Source organism: Oryctolagus cuniculus, chromosome X, assembly GCF_051225735.1.
Source record: "Oryctolagus cuniculus isolate XC-2025 breed Fujian yellow rabbit chromosome X, ASM5122573v1, whole genome shotgun sequence".
NCBI lineage: Eukaryota > Metazoa > Chordata > Mammalia > Lagomorpha > Leporidae > Oryctolagus > Oryctolagus cuniculus.
This window is the reverse complement of record NC_142888.1, coordinates 131774189-131791500: the sequence shown is the minus strand read 5'-3', so window position 1 is coordinate 131791500 and position 17312 is coordinate 131774189. Positions and strand designations below refer to the sequence as shown.

Below are 17312 nucleotides of genomic sequence, written 5' to 3'. Positions count from 1 at the left end.
CCCATATGGGCGCCAGTTCAAGTCCTGGCTGCTCCACATCCTTTTTTTTTTTTTTTTTTAAGATTTATTTATTTATTTGAAAGAGTTACACAGAGAGAGGAGAGGCAGAGAGAGAGAGAGAGAGAGAGAGAGGTGTCTTCCATCCGCTGGTTCACTCCCCAGATGTCCGCAACGGCTGGAGCTGTGCCAATCAGGAGCCAGGAGCTTCTTCCAGGTCTCCCACATGGGTGCAGGGGCCCAAGGACTTGGGCCATCTTCTTCTGCTTTCCCGAGCCATAGCAGAGAGCTGGGTAGGAAGTGGAGCAGCCGGGTTTCAAACCGGTGCCCATATGGGATGCCAGTGCTTCAGGCCAGGGCATTAACCCACTGCGCCACAGCGCTGGCCCCACCCACTTCCAAGCCAGCTCTCTGCTATGGCCTGGGAAATCAGTAGAAGATGGCCCAAGTCCTTGGACCCCTGCACCTGTATGGAGAACCGGAGGATGTTCCTGGCTCCTGGCTTCAGATAGGCGCAGCTCCAGCCGTTGCAGCCAATTGGGGAGTGAACCAGCAGACGGAAGACCTCTCTCTGTCTCTGTCTCTGTCTCTTTCTGTCTCTCTCTCACTCTCTCTCTGCCTCTCCTCTCTCTGTGTAACTCTGACTTTCAAATAAAATAAATACATCTTTAAAAAAAAAAAAGACCATCACACCCATAATCCTGTCTTGATGAGCTTGGATAGGCTACAGTTGCTGTTGGGCACTGTGGCGGGTGTGGCGGGCAGTGTGTGAGGAGAGTTGGGGCTTTGGAGCCAAAGCTTTCTGGGCTCTGTCCTGCCTCTGCTGCGTTTACTCTCGGGTCCTTGGGTACCTTCTCCTGGGAGACCCATCACAAAGTTTGAGAACCCCTGTCACTTGACCCAGAAGCTTGGCAGTATTCTTTTTCTCCATGTGACCCCATGGTCCTGTGAGGTTACTTTATTATTTTTATTTTTAAATAGATATAAATAGATATATTTGAGAGGTAGAGTTACAGACAGTGAGAGGGGGAGAGACAGAGAGAGGTCTTCCATCTGCTGGTTCACTCCCCAAATGGCTGCAATGGCCAGAACTGCACTGATCTGAAGCCAGGAGCCAGGAGCTTACTCAGGGTCCCCCACATGGGTGCAGGGGTCCAAGGACTTGGGCCATCTTCTTCTGCTTTCCCAGGCCACAGAAGAGAGCTGGATTGGAAGTGGAGCAGCCGGGACTCAAACTGGTGCCCATATGGGATGATGGTGCCACAGGCGGAGAATTAACCTACAGTGTGGCCCCAGATATAACTTTTTAAAAGATTTAATTTATTCGAAAGGCAAAGTTACAGAGAAAGGGGACAGAAAGAAATAGATCTTCATCTACTGGTTCACTCTCCAAAAGGCAGCAATGGCTGGCACTGGGCTAGGCTGAAACCGGGAGACTGGAACTCTATCTAGATCTTCCACATGGGTGGCAGGGTCCCAAGCACTTGGACCATCTTCTGTTTTCCCAGGCACATTAACTGGGAGCTGGATCAGAAGTAGAGCAGCCAGAACTTGAACCAGTACTCATATGGGATGCCAGCATCATAGGCGGTGGCTTAACCTACTGTGCCCCAGTGCCAGCTCCCTGTGGGTTTTTTCAAATGTAAAATATGTGTAACTTAGATTTTCTGTGACCAGTTTTTAATGCAAAATTTATTTAATTATTTGAAAGCTAGAGTGACGGTGATGAGGAATGACAGAGATCAAGAGATCTCCTATCTGCTGGTTCACTCCCCCAAATGGTCACAGCAGCCAGGTCTAGGACAGGTTGAAGCCAGGAAAGGAACTCCAGCCATGTGTCCCATACGAGTGGCAAGAGCCCAAGCACTTGGGTCATCATCTGTTGCCTTCCCAGGAGCTGGATTAGAAGCGGAGCAGTCGAGACTCCAAGCAGCACTCTCATGGGATGCCGCTGACGGGGTGCCAGCATTGTAAGCAGTACCCTAACCCACTGTGCCATCATACCAGCCCTCTGTTGACTGTGTTTCAGTGCACAGTTCAGCAGAGCCTTTTCTCCACCCCTGAGAACCCTGGCTCTTGGGTCCGGTGCTGTGGCGTAGCGGGTAAAGCCACCACTGGCAGTGCCAGCATCCCATATGGGCGCCGGTTCAAGTCCTGACTGCTCAACTTCCGATCCAGTTCTCTGCTATGGCCTGGGAAAGCAGTGGAAGATGGTCCAAGTCCTTGGTCCCTTGTATCCATGTCGGGGACCCGGAAGAGGCTCCAGGCTCCTGATTGGTGCAGCTCCGGCAGTTGTGGCCAATTGGGGAATGAACCAGTGGATGGAAGACTCTCTCTCTCTCTCTCTCTCTCTCTCTCTTTCTCTTTCTCTCTTTCTCTCTTTCTCTCTTTCTCTGCCTTTCCTTTTCTCTGTTTAACTCTGATTTTCAAATAAATAATCTTTAAAAAAAATTAGCTAGTTACGGGGCCGGTGCTGTAGTGGAGAGGGTAAGGCCTCTGTCTGCAGTGCCGGCATCCCATATGGGTGCCCATTCAAGCCCCGGCAACTCCGTTTCCAATCCAGCTCTCTGCTTTGACCTGGGAAAGCAATGGAAGATGGTCCAAGTCCTTGGGCCCCTGCACCCACGTGGGAGATCTGGAAGAAGCTCTTGGCTCCTGGCTTTGGATTGGCTCAGCTCTGGCTGTTGCAGCCAATAGTGGAGTGAATAAGTAGATGGTTGATCTTTCTCTCTCTCTCTCTCTCTCTCTCTCTCTCTCTCTGACTCTCTGACTCTCTGACTCTCCTTCTCTCTATATATAACTCTGACTTTCAAATAAATAAATACAAAAAGAACTATGGCTCTGGTATGGTCCCCAGTCCCCTTTAGGGTCCCACCAATCTTGCTCCCTCTGGCGTGTCCTTCATGCTCTAGCCAGGTAACCCTCTGACCACTGCTTCCAGTGGCTTCAGACCACCTGGGGCATAGAGGGTTGACCTCCAGTCCTCTGCTTTGTCTTCACTGTCAAGAACTAGCCACTTAGGTTCCTAGGAGGGCCTCGAGCAGTACATGTTCTCCCTGCTTTGTTGCAGCATTTCCCCGCTTCTACCAGGAACTCCCCCATGCCTTCTGGTCCAGCAACACCTCTTCCTCCTCCTTCCCAACGCCTCGTGCTGCGGTCTGCTGTGAGAGACTCATGCTGCTGGCTGGCCTGAGAGCTGGCCTCCGGTCCCGGGGCAGCCTGCACACCTGGCTGTGAGGTGTGCCCTGAGCAAATTAGTGCAGCATAGGGACCTGGGGCTCTTCCCTTTTATTCTAGAAGCTCTCAGTGCCAAGGACCTGGCACATGCCAAGGGCTGCTGAAACCTTTATGCTGACTGAAAGGGGTGTCCTGGGCGGATGGTGACTGTGGTAGGTGTGTTTCTGGGTTAAAGCTATCAGACTGCCAGATAGAAGCCCAGCCTTTTAGGTCTTACTAGCTGACAGTATGTGAAGACAACCGTGTAGACTGTTCCTGCTCCCGGGGTGCACCTTGGGAATATAGCTTGGGTCGTGGGAAGTGAGTCTGGACGGCACCTCCTGTGGGTGGGGTTGAGCATGTTCAGTGGAGCTCATTGTTGTATCTGCTGCAGTCTGCTAAAATGTCAGCCAGGGTCAGGAGCAGATGTGGTTACTGGCCAGACCCAGGACGTTCCATGCTGGTACAAGGGTTCCCTCAGCTTTTTTTTTTTTTATAAGCACGCGCGCTCTCTCTCTCTCTCTCTCTCTCTCTCTCTGTCTGTCTCTCCTTACCCCCTCTGAGGGTGGGTCCTGTTACTACCTTCATTTTTGTCTTTCTGTAGAGAAAACATTCTAATTTATGTGATCTTGAGAAGCAAGTCAGAGTCAGTATAGACTGGTACAGTTCAGTGGAACTCTAGAATGATGGGAATGTCCTCCAGCTGGGCCGTGGCTAGTTGAGCACTTGACATGCGACTCCTGTGACTGAGAAGCTGAGCTTGAGGCTAAGTTTGCATGACGATTTCAATAGGCACACATGTGTGGGGCTACCAAGTTGGAGAGCACAGATCCAGGCCAGTGGTCCTCAGCTGGGGCCTTGTTTTGGACTCCACTGGGGCATTTGTCAGTATCTGGGACCTGCTTGGTGTCACAGTTGGTAGGATGCCACTTGCATCTGTTGGGCTGAGGCCAGAGAATGCTGCTAAACATACCTGGGAAGCCCAGGACAGCCCCCATCACACAAGATAATATGACCCCAGATAGCTGTAACGTGGAGGTGGAGAACCCCTGGGCTAGAAATGAGGAAGGCAGGACCTGAGCTGGGTCAGAGGTCCTCGCTGCTGCCAGGAGGCCCTCAGGGAAGTCCCTAAGCACTTTGCTCCACCTGCCAAACAGGCACTTGCTGAGCCGTGCGTAGAACTGGAGGCAGACCCGGTCCTCTGTGAGGGGCTGCTGGCCTCCCCTCCCCTATCCAGGCCTTGTCAAAGGTGCTGGGTGCAGAGAGCACTGGAATTCCCAACAGGGAGTTATCAGTCCCTCTTTGTTTCTGGCTGCTTCCTGCATCTTCCTGGGTGACTCTTCACTCACAGTTTGTCACAGGCATCTGAGCTGGGGGAGACACCAGCCCTGCCTGTTCCAGGAACTGAGGCCTAAGGCTACGGAGTGAGAGGCTCAGGCTGGTGGGCTGGATGTGGAGAGAGGGTTCAGCCAGGGTGGCGACTGGGCACACTAGCAGCAGTTGCAGCTCAGGGGAGATAAGCTCTTCTTCCTAAATGTCAGGCTGCAGAGTCCCCCTGGGGGTTCATTTTTTTTAATCAGCAGTGTAGGGGCCTGTGTTGTCTGCTGTAAGGCGACTGACCACCCCAGACCCTGCGGGGTGGTCAGTCCCCCTGCTTGCAGTGTTCTCTGGCAGATAGTTGGCGCCCATGTGATACCCCAGCTTAGATTTAGTGAGAGGAGCCAGAGTTGACGTGGAAGCTGACGCAGCATGTGCCTGCCGAGCGGGCAGGCGGGGAACACCCAGCCTGGACTGTGCCTGCTCATGTGTCTTGGCTGTGTGGCATTTTCTTCCAACTTGCCTGGCGAGCCATATGGCTCATGGTGGCCCCAAGGGGCAGGTTCATAATTATGACAGTGGGCTCCGCAGTCAGGCCTGTGTTTGGATCCCAGCTGCCTGACCTCTGCTAAGTCACTTCTGCTCTCTGAGCCTTTTCTCTCATTCATAAGGCAAGAATGACAATATAGGCAATGTGTGTCTCGTTCCTAGAGCTCTGCCTGGCACAGGAAGTGTTTGTCCTTCTCGCTGGTAGTGATGGCAGCTTCTGGGTTCTCTTTCGTGTCAAAGGCTGCCAGGCACAGAGAGGGAGCTGAAGAGGTCTTTTCCTGGCCTTTAGGGAGGCAGGGTGGAGGGGAACCTTTAAGATGGCCCTGTAGGGACCGGCACCGTGGCACAGTAGGTTAATCCTCCGCCTGTGCCCATATGGGTGCCGGTTCTAGTCCCGGCTGCCCCCTTCCAGTCCAGCTCTCTGCTGTGACCTGGGAAAGCATTAGGGGATGGCCCAGGTACTTGCATCCCTGCACCTGCATGGGAGATCAGGAAGAAGCTCCTGGCTCCTGGCTTCAGATCGGCATAGCGCCGGCCATTGCGGCCATCTGGGGAGTGAACCAACGGAAGGAAGACCTCTCTCTCTGTCTCTCCCTCTGTCTGTAACTCTACCTCTCAAATAAATAAATAAAATCTTCCAAAAAAAAAAAAAGATGGCCCTGTAGCCACAGCAAAGACTGGTTTCAGCTGCTCCAGAGAGAGACCTGACCAGAAATTGAAGGTGAACAGGCCTGTGGGTCTTTAGGGAGCTGCAGTGTGGGGTGCACAGGCCATGCACTGGAATCACCCAGGGTGGCCTGTATGCTTTGTGGAAAGAGAACATGTGGGCATTTGTAGAAGTGGAACAGCAGCCCACACCATGTTGACCTCTGGTTACTAATGGCTGGTATTTCTTTTATCCAAGTGCACAGCTTGCCCTCACCCACTGGACTGTCCTGGGCTCTGGATTATTTTTTTTTAAAGATTTATTTATTTATTTGAAAGTCAGTTACACAGAGAGAGGAGAGGCAGAGAGAAAGAGAGAGGTCTTCCATCCACTGGTTCACTCCCCAGATGGCTGCAACGGACGGAGCTGCACCGATCCGAAGCCAAGAGCCAGGAGCTTCTTCGAGGTCTCCCACGTGGGTGCAGGGGCCGAAGGACTTGGGCCATCTTCTACTGCTTTCCCAGACCATAGCAGAGAGCTGGATCGGAAGAGGAGCAGCTGGGACTAGAACCGGTGCCCATATGGGACGCCGGCGCTTCAGGCCAGGGCATTAGCCCACTGCACCACAGCCCAGCCCCTCTGGATTATTTTGATGCAAATCCCAGATACCATGTTTATAGGCAAAGTGATATTTTGGTTTATCACTTTGAAAAGATAGGGACTTTCAAATAATTTTTTAAGATTTATTTATTTATTTGAAATGCAGTTACAGAGAGGGAGAGACAGAGGTCTTCCATCTGCTGGTTCAATCCCCAAGTGGCTGCAATGGCCAGGGCTGAGCCAGGGCAAAGCTAGGAGCCAGGAGGTTCTTCCAGGTCTCCCCTGTGGGCACAGGGGCCCAAGCATTTTGGGCCACCCTCCACTATTTCCCAGGTACATTAGGAGTGAGCTGGATTGGAAGTAGAGCAGCTGGGACTCAAACTGGTGCCCACCTGGGATGCTAGCATTGCAGGCAGAGGCTTAACCTGCTGGCCCCAGATAGGGCTTTCTAAAAGAGTTGAGTATGCAACCTCATAACTACAGTAAGTTGCCAGTAATTCCTTAACAACATAAAACCTCTAGCAACTGTTCACATGTCCTTCATTGCTGTCTAGGTAAGGTGGCTAAGGAGTTTTCAGATGCTGCTGCTGGGCCCACCCAAAGATGCTGCGAGGCCTGTGGGCTTGCTGCTGCAGACAGCTGGCAGAGGGCATTTGAACCTCAATTCCATTGGTCTTTATCCCTCCTTCCCTCCCTCTATCTGTCCACTGGATGCTACCCTTCTCTGACAGTCCAGAAATTAGCATGGAACCTCAGACCTAAGTATTGGGAAGAGCCCTTTTAAGAGTTCTATTAATTTCTAGATGCCTTTCCCCAAGCTCTAGTTATGTGCTGCACGCCCTATGGGGGCTTGATTTTGCCAGCAGTTGGGCCGTGGAGGGGCTGTCGGGGATTCCCCACAGATAGCTCAGGAAGGACTGTCTGATGTGCATCCAAATAAGCACCTGCCTCTTGGAAAAAATGCAGTGATTGTTTGCTTGGGCCCCAGTGTGCTCTCCATCATGCTAAAGACAAATGGTGGGTGAGCTGAGCAAGGAAGTGTCCCTCTTCTCTCTTCATGGCCTTTGAGTCGCTGCCATCCTAGGAGGGCCCCTTTCTCCTTAGCACTGGAGGCAGAGCTGGAAGAGGATGGGGCAGGGTGCCAGGTGCAGGTGCCAGGATTGTGCAGCCATCCCTGTGGCCCCGTGCCTCAGGTTGCTGAGGAGCTGAGCCTGCCACCTCCCTGCAGTCTAGGGCGTGTCAGTGGAGGAGCACAGCCGAGCCCACACCTATCCTCTGCCCAAGTCCTCCCTCCTGTGGCTCTGAGTGACGTGCCCCCCCACCCCCTGCCACAGGGGCTTGGCTGTGTGTGGTGTGATGGGCTTCCCAGCCAAGGTCCAGCCCCTCCTCCCCATTTTCTCCAGCTTCGGAGTGCCTAGAGGCTAAAAGAAACCTCGAGCCACTGTACTAAGCTGGGCTTGAAGCAGCTGTCCTGGTGACCTTCCTGGGATGTTTTCGTGACTTTCCTAGTCTTCCCTGACCGTCCTGTTCTGCAGGCTCCTGACCTCGTGACCCCAGGCTCTTGTGGCTGTGAGTTTCCTGGTACAGCAGAGGCTCTGTTATTACTGTTCTGCTTCACTTGAAGCCTATCCTGAGCATCACCTGGGTTTTGAGTCCTTGCCAGGGTGAGTGCCTCATTTTCCTCCTGTCTGCCAGGCACCTGCTCCCAGGATCCACTGGATACACAGTGCTGCTGGGTTGTGAGGGCCTGGGAAGTCAGCAGGTGGCGCTGTGGCACCAGCATCTACTTGCAAGGGCCAGAGTGGTGTGCCTGTTGGGTGTTGGCGACTGCAGAATGAGCCTGCTCTCCGGAAGCCTCCGGTGGCTGGCCAGGTGGGCATGGCCACCCCATAGGACCTGTTGGTCAAGACTTGCTCCTTTCCCACTTCCTGGCAAACCTGTGTCTTCCTGCCTGTCTGTGCTCACAGAGAGAAACAGGATTGGTGATCAGCACGGATGAGCCATGTCTCTCTCCACTTGATATGGTTGGCTCTGTTTCTCTAGTGTCTAGAGAGAGTGTCTGTGTCTCCTGCATTCTCTTGTTTACTCAACCTTTTATAAAAGCATAATCATGCTGCTCAGCATCCAAGAATATCTTACCAAGAAAGCCAAGTGAAGTTCAGGTATTTGGGGCTAATATTTGTCTGCCAAGGACACATCTGGATTGTATTAAGTTTGGTTCACTGATTTTTTTTTTCCCTCTTCAGTTGGGTGCATTTAATCTGGACCCTGGGCCATTCTGTCCCTGACTACCTTATACCTTTAGGAAATTCCTTTGACTCTAAGCTGTCACCTGTGCTCCAGGAATGACTAGCTAAGACCAGTTATCCAGGATACTCAGGAGATATATGGCAGGAGAGAGAAAGGCAGTGGGCCAGCAGCTGCTGCTGGCTGTCAAAACCTGGAAGTCTGGAAAGTGGCCCCTGTTTGCTGTGTTGCGCACTGTCCTGTGGGGCCTGGCACACACCAGAAGATCACTGCAGGGACTGTGAGAGGGTCCAGACAGGTGCCCCAGCATGTAAGGGAGCAGTAAGGTGTTCCAGAAGGCGGGCCCTCAGGCTGCCCAGTGGGTCCAGCAAGAAGGGTCTGCCTTTGGCTCGTGCTGGTGAATCGTTTATCCCAAGTGCCTGCTCAGCTCCCACTGCAGCCACGAGCCCAGCTTACTCATCGCCTCGGGTCTGAGATGACGCCTTCCCACTGCTGTCTTCTGTTTCCTCTGTTGCTAGACTGACTGGCAAGCCCTGTGTCTGCCTGTGCCCCCTCAGTGCCAGGCCTCCAGGGTGAACACCAGTGTGGCAAGAAGGTGCAGGCTCAGGCTTGACATGCAGCCTCAGACACATCACCATGCCTGTCGGGAAATGTTTCCTCTACGGGAATGGGCTGAGCTCACCTGGAAGGTCCCTTTGCAGTGTGCCAGCTATGGGGGTCTGGAAATGCACAGCGCTCAGCCTGGATCCGGGCATTCATGGCTTAGAAGGGCCATGTGGCAAACAGACCAATGAAGATGGCGCAGAGAACACCACAGCCGTGTGGGGGTGCGCCCAAAGAGGGCAGGGAAGAGAGGAAAGGCTTTCTTAGGGCCAGTGGTGACAGAGCTGGGTAGAAAGGACTTTGCAGCCTGGGGGAAGGACATGCAGGTGCAGGGCAAGATGGGCAAGTGGTGGGTTGGTACTGGCCAGAGGGCCGTGAGGGTAACTAGGAGAGGGGTGCCAGCAGCAAGAGGTGTTGTGGTGGGGTTTGATTCCCAGTGGATACGTGCAGTGCTCTGGTAAGGCCTGTTTTAGACCAGCTGTTGGGAGTGTCTCCAGGAGCCTGCATGAGCTGCCGCTTAGTAGGTCAGCTTTGTGAGTCTAGGCTGCACTGGAAACCTTTTCAACAATGAGACGGGCCAGGAAGAAGGCCCCGAGGGAGCAGAGGGGCCAGGTGGTGACAGGAGCTCTTGAAATGAGAGTGTGTGAGGGAGGACCAAGTGAGCAGTGGCGACATCCGACAGTTTAGAGGCCCCTTGGTATTCCTGTCGGAGGCTGGGCCAGGGCAGGCCTGGACTGGAATAAGTTGACGAATGGGCAAGAAGGAGAAGACGGGTATGAACGTGGTGCTCCAGGAAAGAGAGTGGGTGGGGTTGAGGTTCCTGGCTGGGGTGTGGATGTGGTTTCCAGAATTGTCCTTGGGTGTGTTGGCACAGCTCCAGCATGGAGGATGTAGAGGAGAACTGTTAGGACTGGCGTGCGGATGCATTTCCTGGGAAGGTAACCAGGGTGCTCTGGGGGACCCTAACAGCTGACAGCCACCAGCAGAAGACTGGGTCTGGGGCTGAGCAGGGGCCAGCAGTTTGAGCACACATTGCACAGGTCTATGCCCAGTTCCGTGCGTGTGTGCGGGACTCTCGGAAACCTTGGTTCTCAATAGCTGGGAGAAGCCGGGCTGACTGAGGAGAGCCGGGCCCCTGCTGCGCTGCCGCTGGCACTGCTGGCACCACTGCCACCACTGCCTTGTTTGTGTTAGCCATCTCCCTGGGCCGGCCTCCCTGGTAACCATTCACCACTGGCCCAGCCTGCTGGGGTAGGGATGTAACCCTGGGTCTTGCCCGCCCCATGGTGGCCCGTCCCTGCAGTGTCCACAGGCCCCATGTTTACCGCCAGGCGGCACACGTGCCCCCACCCCCATTTCCAGCCTCTTCCTCAGCATCCCACGAGCTCTGAGTGGGGGGTTGGGGCTTAGTCACACTTGCCTTTCTTTCTAAGCCTCTCCAGTGACTTCCGGCCATGCCGATGTGAGTCAGGCACACTGCTTCTCGCCGACTTCTGAGGTGCTTGGTAGCTCCCTCCACCTTCACAGCTCCAGCCCAGTGGGGGGCAGGCTGGTGGGCAGCCGGGGGCTGAGGCAGGGAAACCTGAGCCCTAGGCCACGAGGTCCTGGTCGCTAATTTTAGAGAGCACATGTCACTGGAAACTCTCCTCTCCTGCCAGGAATCAGCAGCCTGGTTCTCCCAGTGCCGCCAGGGGCCCCTGGGAGCCTTTCCCCACACCAGGAACCGCAGGGGCGGCTCCTGCCTTGCGGGCTGCCCTGGCCTGAGTGTGCATTCCTGAAAGGGCTCTGCCAGGGCCCTGGAGAAGCCTGGCGGGGGCCAGGAAGGTGGCTTACCTGCTCAGCCGCCCCGTGCTGCTCACTGGGAGCAGGCTGCAGGTGGAGGTGAGCAGAGCCTGCCAAGGCCTGGCGAGGGCCAGGAGAAAAAAGGTTGGGAGCAGCCGCCAAGGCTGCTGGTCTCTTGAGCCAGAACTCTGTGCTTGAAGTGCCCTGGGAAAGCAGATTTTTCTTTTTTACCTTGGGCCGTTGCACATACTCTGCCTTCCCTCTGTTGTGGGATCGGGCCCCTTCTCAAGGTATGTGGGGGGTAGGCAGCCACACTCCAACTCCTAGCCCCCATCTTCAGTGTTTGAGACCTTTCTTGATGACTGCCGAGGCATGCGTCCCTCCTCTCTTCTGCCAGCTGACATCCCATCCCACAGGTGGACTTGAGGGAAGTGCTTGGGGCCCAGCTTCTGCCACCTGTTTGCCACTGGGCTGCCTCCAACAGGCAGTGGGCACCTGTGTCCTGATTCTTCGCCTGCCCCGCTAGCCCAAGCAGACCTCAATTTGGGCACTCTTATGTAACAGATGTGTCCTGGCAGCTGCCTGTGTGACGGGTTTGAGAAGGGGGTTGGGGAGAAGTGAAACCTTTCGGTTTTGTCGGGACCTGGGGGCTGTGACCTGCTAGTTTGTAAGGAAGCATGGTGGCTCGGAGCTCAGGCTTTGGATCACAGAGACACAAGTTGGAAGTCCAGCTTTGTCCATGTCTGGCTTCTCACCCTGGACAAATTGTTTCACATTGCTCAGCCTCAGTTTCCTCTTTTGTAAGATGGGGCCTGCGATAGTAAGTGCCTTGTAAGATAGGATTTGGCCTGGCATGTGAGGGGTACCCAAATTTATTAGCTGCTCTCGGTATTTGACAGATGCTAGCCTGGCCTCACAGTGAGGAAAAGGGTGCTGAGGCTTCCATAGTACTGAACTGGAGAGTGCTGGAGTCCTGGGATCTCCTGCTGTAGCTAGGCCCTGCCCTGGGTGTCCCTTGGCTCCTGCTTCCAACCCCCCCTCCACCCCTTAGCCGCCTCACAGAGCCAAGGGTGGCTGTTTTGGAGCAGTGGCAGCAGACAGCTCCCAGGCCCCACCCTTCCCCTTCGTGTTGCCAGAGCCAGGTTGGCGGCTTCTCGCTCGGCTGCTGGCAATTCAAGAGGGCAGGTCCAGGCTGGAGGCAGGCTGGGGTAGGGAGCATCCAAGAGAAGTGCCTGCCAGCTATTTTGCTCTTTCTTTTTCTCACTTCTCCCTTTTTTTTGTAAATAATTGCAGCCTGCTTAGACGCCTGGTGACTCTCATCTCCCAGCAGGCCACTCTGCTGGCCTCCAATGAAGCCTTTAAAAAGCAGGCAGAGAGCGCCAGTGAGGCGGCCAAGAAGTACATGGAAGAGAACGACCAGCTAAAGAAGGTGAGCCCTGCCTTCCTGCCCGCTGTGGGGTGCCCGGGCAGCCATGTTATTTTGGGGCCGCAGTGGCCCTTGTCGGCCTGGGAAACCGGGGAGCAGCTGGAGAGGTGGGTGGAGGCGTAGAGTGGAGGTTCTCGGTGGGGACAGTGTGCCCACTGGAGGTGCGTGTGAAGAAGGATCCGGGGTTACTCTCACACCCTCCTCTAGCTCACCAAGGCCTGCTGGAGAGGGTGCAGGAGCCACTCCCCTCAGGCCCTCGTTCTTTGGAAGGTTGCTGCGCTCTCGGGTATCCCTCAGTGCTGGGAAGGAGGCAGGGACAGGCTGCTGGCCTATCGTAGAACCAAGCTTGGAAGGAGGGGCACAGGTTTGCTTTCATGGGTTGGGTGGAAGCAGATGAGCAAGGGTGAACGTAGGGCCCCTGGCTGCAGGGAGCTGCCCGGGCCTGGGAGAGGAAGGAGGGAAGCAGTGAGTCGCTAGTGAATGACTTGCAGAAATCTCCCAGGACGGCACGTGGAGGATTGGTACAGCGGTGCACTCCACAGGGCTGCTGGCCCTGCTGGTGAGGAAGAAGGCAGGCACGCGGCCAGCTCAGGCAGGGCGTATGGCCTGTGAGCAGCAGCAGGTGGCCCCACTGGCTTTTCCTTTCCCTCGGCGGGCAACTACACCCTGGCCTTTGCCTGGTAGCTGAGAGCAAGCCATGGCCCAGGTCTGCGTTGACATTTCTGAAGGGACAAGTGCCCAGGGCAGCTGGAGGAACTGGGGCTCGGGGGGTGGGGCAGGCTGGAGCCTCTCCCTCCCCAGTAACCCAGCCCTTGGCGTTTTTCCCAGGGAGCTGCTGTTGACAGACGCAAGTTGGACGTTGGGGACACTGAGGTGAAGCTGGAGGAAGAGAACAGGAGCCTAAAGGCTAACCTGAAGAAGCTGAAGGACGACCTGGCCAGTGCCAAGCAGAGTGAGGCTTGTTCTCGTGTGTCCGCCATCCCCAGAAGACTACAGCCTTCGTGCCCAGTGTCTTAACACCCGCACAAGCTGAGAGCTGGCTGCAAACACCCAGATGGTACCCCGCACCTCCAAGACCAGCACAGCCTAGCTCAGGCCCCGGCCAGGAGGGCCTGAGTGGTTTGAGCAGGGTCCAGGAGGAGACCTGACTTCTACCAGAGCAGTTGCTTGCTGGGGGCTGCTCTTGGGAGAGACAGGCACACTGGGTACCCCAAGATGCCTGGGAGCTGAGGCCAGAGGAGTGTTAGCATTCAGGAACGGAATTTGGGATTTTTTTTAAGATTTTATTTTATTTATTTGAAAGAATTACAGAAAGAGGTAGAGACAGAGAGAGAGGTCTTCCATCCGCTGGTTCACTCCCCAGATGGCCACAATGGCTGGAACTGTGCTGATCCAAAGCCAGGAGCCAGGAGCTTCTTCTGGGTCTCCCGTGCAGGTGCAGGGGCCCAAGGACTCGGGCCATCTTCTACTGCAATCCCAGGCCATAGCAGAGAGCTGGATCGGAAGAGGAGCAGCTGGGACTCGAACCAGTGCCCATATCAGATGCCAGGGCTTCAGCCCAGGGCTTTAACCTGCTGTGCCACAGCACCGGCCCCCAGATACCATTTTTTTAAAGATGTACTTATTTAAAAGGCAGAGTGATGGGGGAGAGGAAGTGGGAGGGGACAGAGAGAGACAGATTAAGATATTTCATCCACTGATTCACTCCCAAATGATTGCAGCAGCAGGGGCTGGGCGAGGCCAAAGCCAGAAGCCACCAACTCCATTTTGGTCTCCCATGCGGGTCGCAGGGGCCCAAGCACTTGGCCATCTTCCGCTGCCTTCCCAGGTGTATTGGCAAGGAGCTAGATCAGAAAATGAGGCCAGGACGCAGACTGGTGCTGTGATGCAGAATGCAGGCGTCTCATGTGGTGGTCCCGTGCTGCTCCTTTCTTGGCTTCTGCTGGCTACTTTGATCAGCCCTCTCCCCTCTGCTCTGAGGTACTGTGTGAGACAGGAGCTGTATTTGGAGAAGAGGTCTCATGTGCAACCTCATTTGAGACAGATTGGAGGTGGTTTCTGCTATCTCTAGCGAGTAGGTTTTTCCTCCCTAATCCTGGTCATCTTCTTTCTTTGTCCTTTGCATCATTTCCAGAGCTAGAGAAAGCTGAAAATGAGGCCCTGGCCATGCGGAAGCAGTCAGAGGGCCTCACCAAGGAGTACGACCGCCTGTTGGATGAGCATGCCAAGCTGCAGGTCAGTGCTCCACCCACTCGGCCACGAGGCGGGTCGGGCTGAACAGGTTCCGCTCCACACAGCTCCCTGAGTGTGCAGGGGCCTGACGCCTCTGCTCCAGGCCCTTGGGCCACGTGGCAGCTGGCTGTTCTCTCCCAATGCCCCTTACCTCCTTTGTGGCTGCTGAGTCGGAGTGTAGAGAATTCCTCGTGCAGACAGCAGGCGATGATGGGCACTGGCTAAGGGAGTCTTTGCAGTGGATTGGCTCTCTACACTCTGAGCCTGCCCACCACAGGCTCAGCTCTTTACCTTCCCTGACACCCCCAGTCTGTGCTGTGGGGCCCCTTCAAGAACAGGTGTGCGGTGAAATGCTGGGACCCACTGCTTGCCTTCCTTCCCAGAGGGCTAGGGGGTGATGTGGGGCAGAGAGCCCCGCGTGTCGAGGGCCACCTCGCCTGGTAGGTGCCCTCACTGCCATCACCTGCTGCTCCAGGCCTGCTCGGGACCTTCAGATGACACTGGGAATACCCGGCTGTAGCTGCTAGCTCCTGGGCATTCACGGTGGCTGTGGAGGGGACCCGAGCTCTTAGCACTGGGCATGCTCAGTGGGCAGGGCTTGGCCTTCAGGGGCCCTGTGGAAGGTGCACAGAGCTGGAAGGGCCAGAAAGGGGACTTGAGAGCCCAGCCCGTCATGGTGGTGAGGGAGGTGGGGGAAGTGTGCCCAGGAGGAGGTGTTGGTTCTGGGTCTGGCTGCTTCAGAAGAGAGCGACAGTGGAGGCCTCCAGCTGTTCCCCACTGGCTGCAGCCCAGCGCCCCGGTGAGGTCCTGGCTGCCCTCCCTTGACTGACGTTAGCTTCGTGGCCTTCCCTAGAGTGGGAAGGGCTGACTGGTGTTCATTCTTACCCTGGCAAGCCTTCGGGCGCTGCTGAGGGTGGGGCCTCTTGCTTACCTGGAGACCTGTCATTGAGGGAAAAAGGGAACCGAGTCTGGCTCTGGGCTGTGGGGCTAGAGGTTGGAGGGAGGAATGTGCCCTGCCAACCTACTGTTTTGGGATTTCTGTCCCTTTCCAGGCCTCGGTGGATGGTACGACGGACAAGAAGGAGGAATGAGCGCCTGCCTCCTCCCCTGCCTGTAGCCGCTTCCACCTGGCACGTGCCCGCTGCTTCCTGGGAGCCTGGCCTCTGCTCTGGTACTTCAGTTCACTCCTTTCTGTTTCCCCATTCCCTTTCACAGCTTGTTGCTCGTCATTGGCCCCTTCCCATGCTCTCCCAGCGCACTGCAGGGGACCTGATTGCCACCCTTTCAGAATGAGTTTGCTGTCACCCTGCCCACAAAGAACGTGGAGGGCAGGTGGGACTCGGCCTGCCCGCGGCAGACCTTGCTTCCTGCTGGTTTGAGCCCCCTTTTGTTTTGCCGGGTTGATGTTTTCTCTGGTGCTGCTGGAGGGCAGGTGAAGCCGGCCAACTAGAGTTCCCCTCGGGGGCAATAAAGGTTCTGAAGATGATGACATGGACGTGGTGCTTGTGTAACTGAGGCCAGAGAGGGGCTGCTGCTTCGTTCTCTGAAAGTGCAGCCAGAGGGCTGTTGGCGACAGCCATCTTTCCTTCACATTGCTGCGGTCCCTTAGGGCCAGCCTCCCACTGGCCCTCCACGGTGCTGCTGTCTCTACCCCTCCTGCCGCCGTTCCTTTACAGGCTGCCTGGGGAGTGTCTGTCCTGTTGGTCGCCCTGGGGAGGTCAGGCGGCTCTGTAAACCAGCAGGGCTTCCGGGGTGGCATGCTCACCTGACTCCTCAGGGTTTCTGTTCATCCCATTTGGGACGGATAGAACATGGCAGAGCGCCACCTGTCACTCCCTGCCCCTCCCCGTCCTGAGGTTTACAGGATGACCTCTGACTAACGCCGTCTGGGAAAGGAGAATTCGTCCTTGGCAGTGACCTACAGCTGCCTGGGGCAGAGCTGGGAGCTGGAGAAGAGCTGTGGATGGGGGTGACCCCTTTGCTGCCTGCAACCCTTGGATGCCTGGGGGCGCAGGCTTGCTGACCTTTCCCCCTAGGCAGCTTCCTTGTTTATGCCTCACCCAGGGGCAGCCTGCAGGCCAGGCCCAGAGCTGCCTCTGCCAGGGCCATGATGGGCCATGCCTGGAGCTGGGGTACCCCCCTGGCGGTGAGGGCGCAGGCACCTGCAGCATGCTTTTCTGTACAGGGTATGACGAAGGTAGCTCCTGGCCCTGATGGTGCCAGCTCTTCCCCAACCCCGGCCCCTGGCCCCTGCAAGGTCTCTGTCCTACCCGAGGGCTGTGGGGAAGACTCGGCAAAGATGTTGGGGGAGCAGGTTAGAGATATGCCTCTGGGAATTGGGACAGACCCCTGAACGATGTTGATTCTGGCAAGGTGGCTCATGGCCAACCTGCCTACCCTGTCTGGGTCCAGGCCAGCCACTTGCTTCCTGGCTGCCTCCTGAGGAATTCTCCCCTCCCTAGGCCATCTGAGATGGCAGGGTATACACAGGGATACCCTCTGGTTGCTATGCCAAGGCTGAGGGCTAGTCCCACTTTTCCACTAAGAGTTCCCTAACTACTTTGTGCCTCCCTGAGCTCACCCTTCTCAAGCTTCTGACGGCTAAAGTCCAGACAGTCAGGGTGCAGGTTCTGCCTCCTGTCATTCTGCCCGGCCCCTTGTTAGCACCCACCCAGGCCAGCTGGAGGACAGAGAGCT

The 17312-nt window shown here is 55.8% G+C and overlaps 1 protein-coding gene across 1 annotated transcript in view; it reads left to right on the top strand.

Moving 5' to 3' along the window:
* BCAP31 (B cell receptor associated protein 31) overlaps window positions 1-16101 on the top strand; it is a 33346-nt gene extending 17245 nt beyond the window's left edge. Inside the window, exons 5-8 of the mRNA XM_008250320.5 lie at window positions 12251-12386; window positions 13212-13335; window positions 14518-14618; window positions 15668-16101. Coding sequence (XP_008248542.1) covers window positions 12251-12386; window positions 13212-13335; window positions 14518-14618; window positions 15668-15706 — 400 coding nt within the window. The 3' untranslated portion in view covers window positions 15707-16101. The remainder of the gene's footprint in view (window positions 1-12250; window positions 12387-13211; window positions 13336-14517; window positions 14619-15667) is intronic.
* Window positions 16102-17312: the final 1211 nt, after the last annotated feature.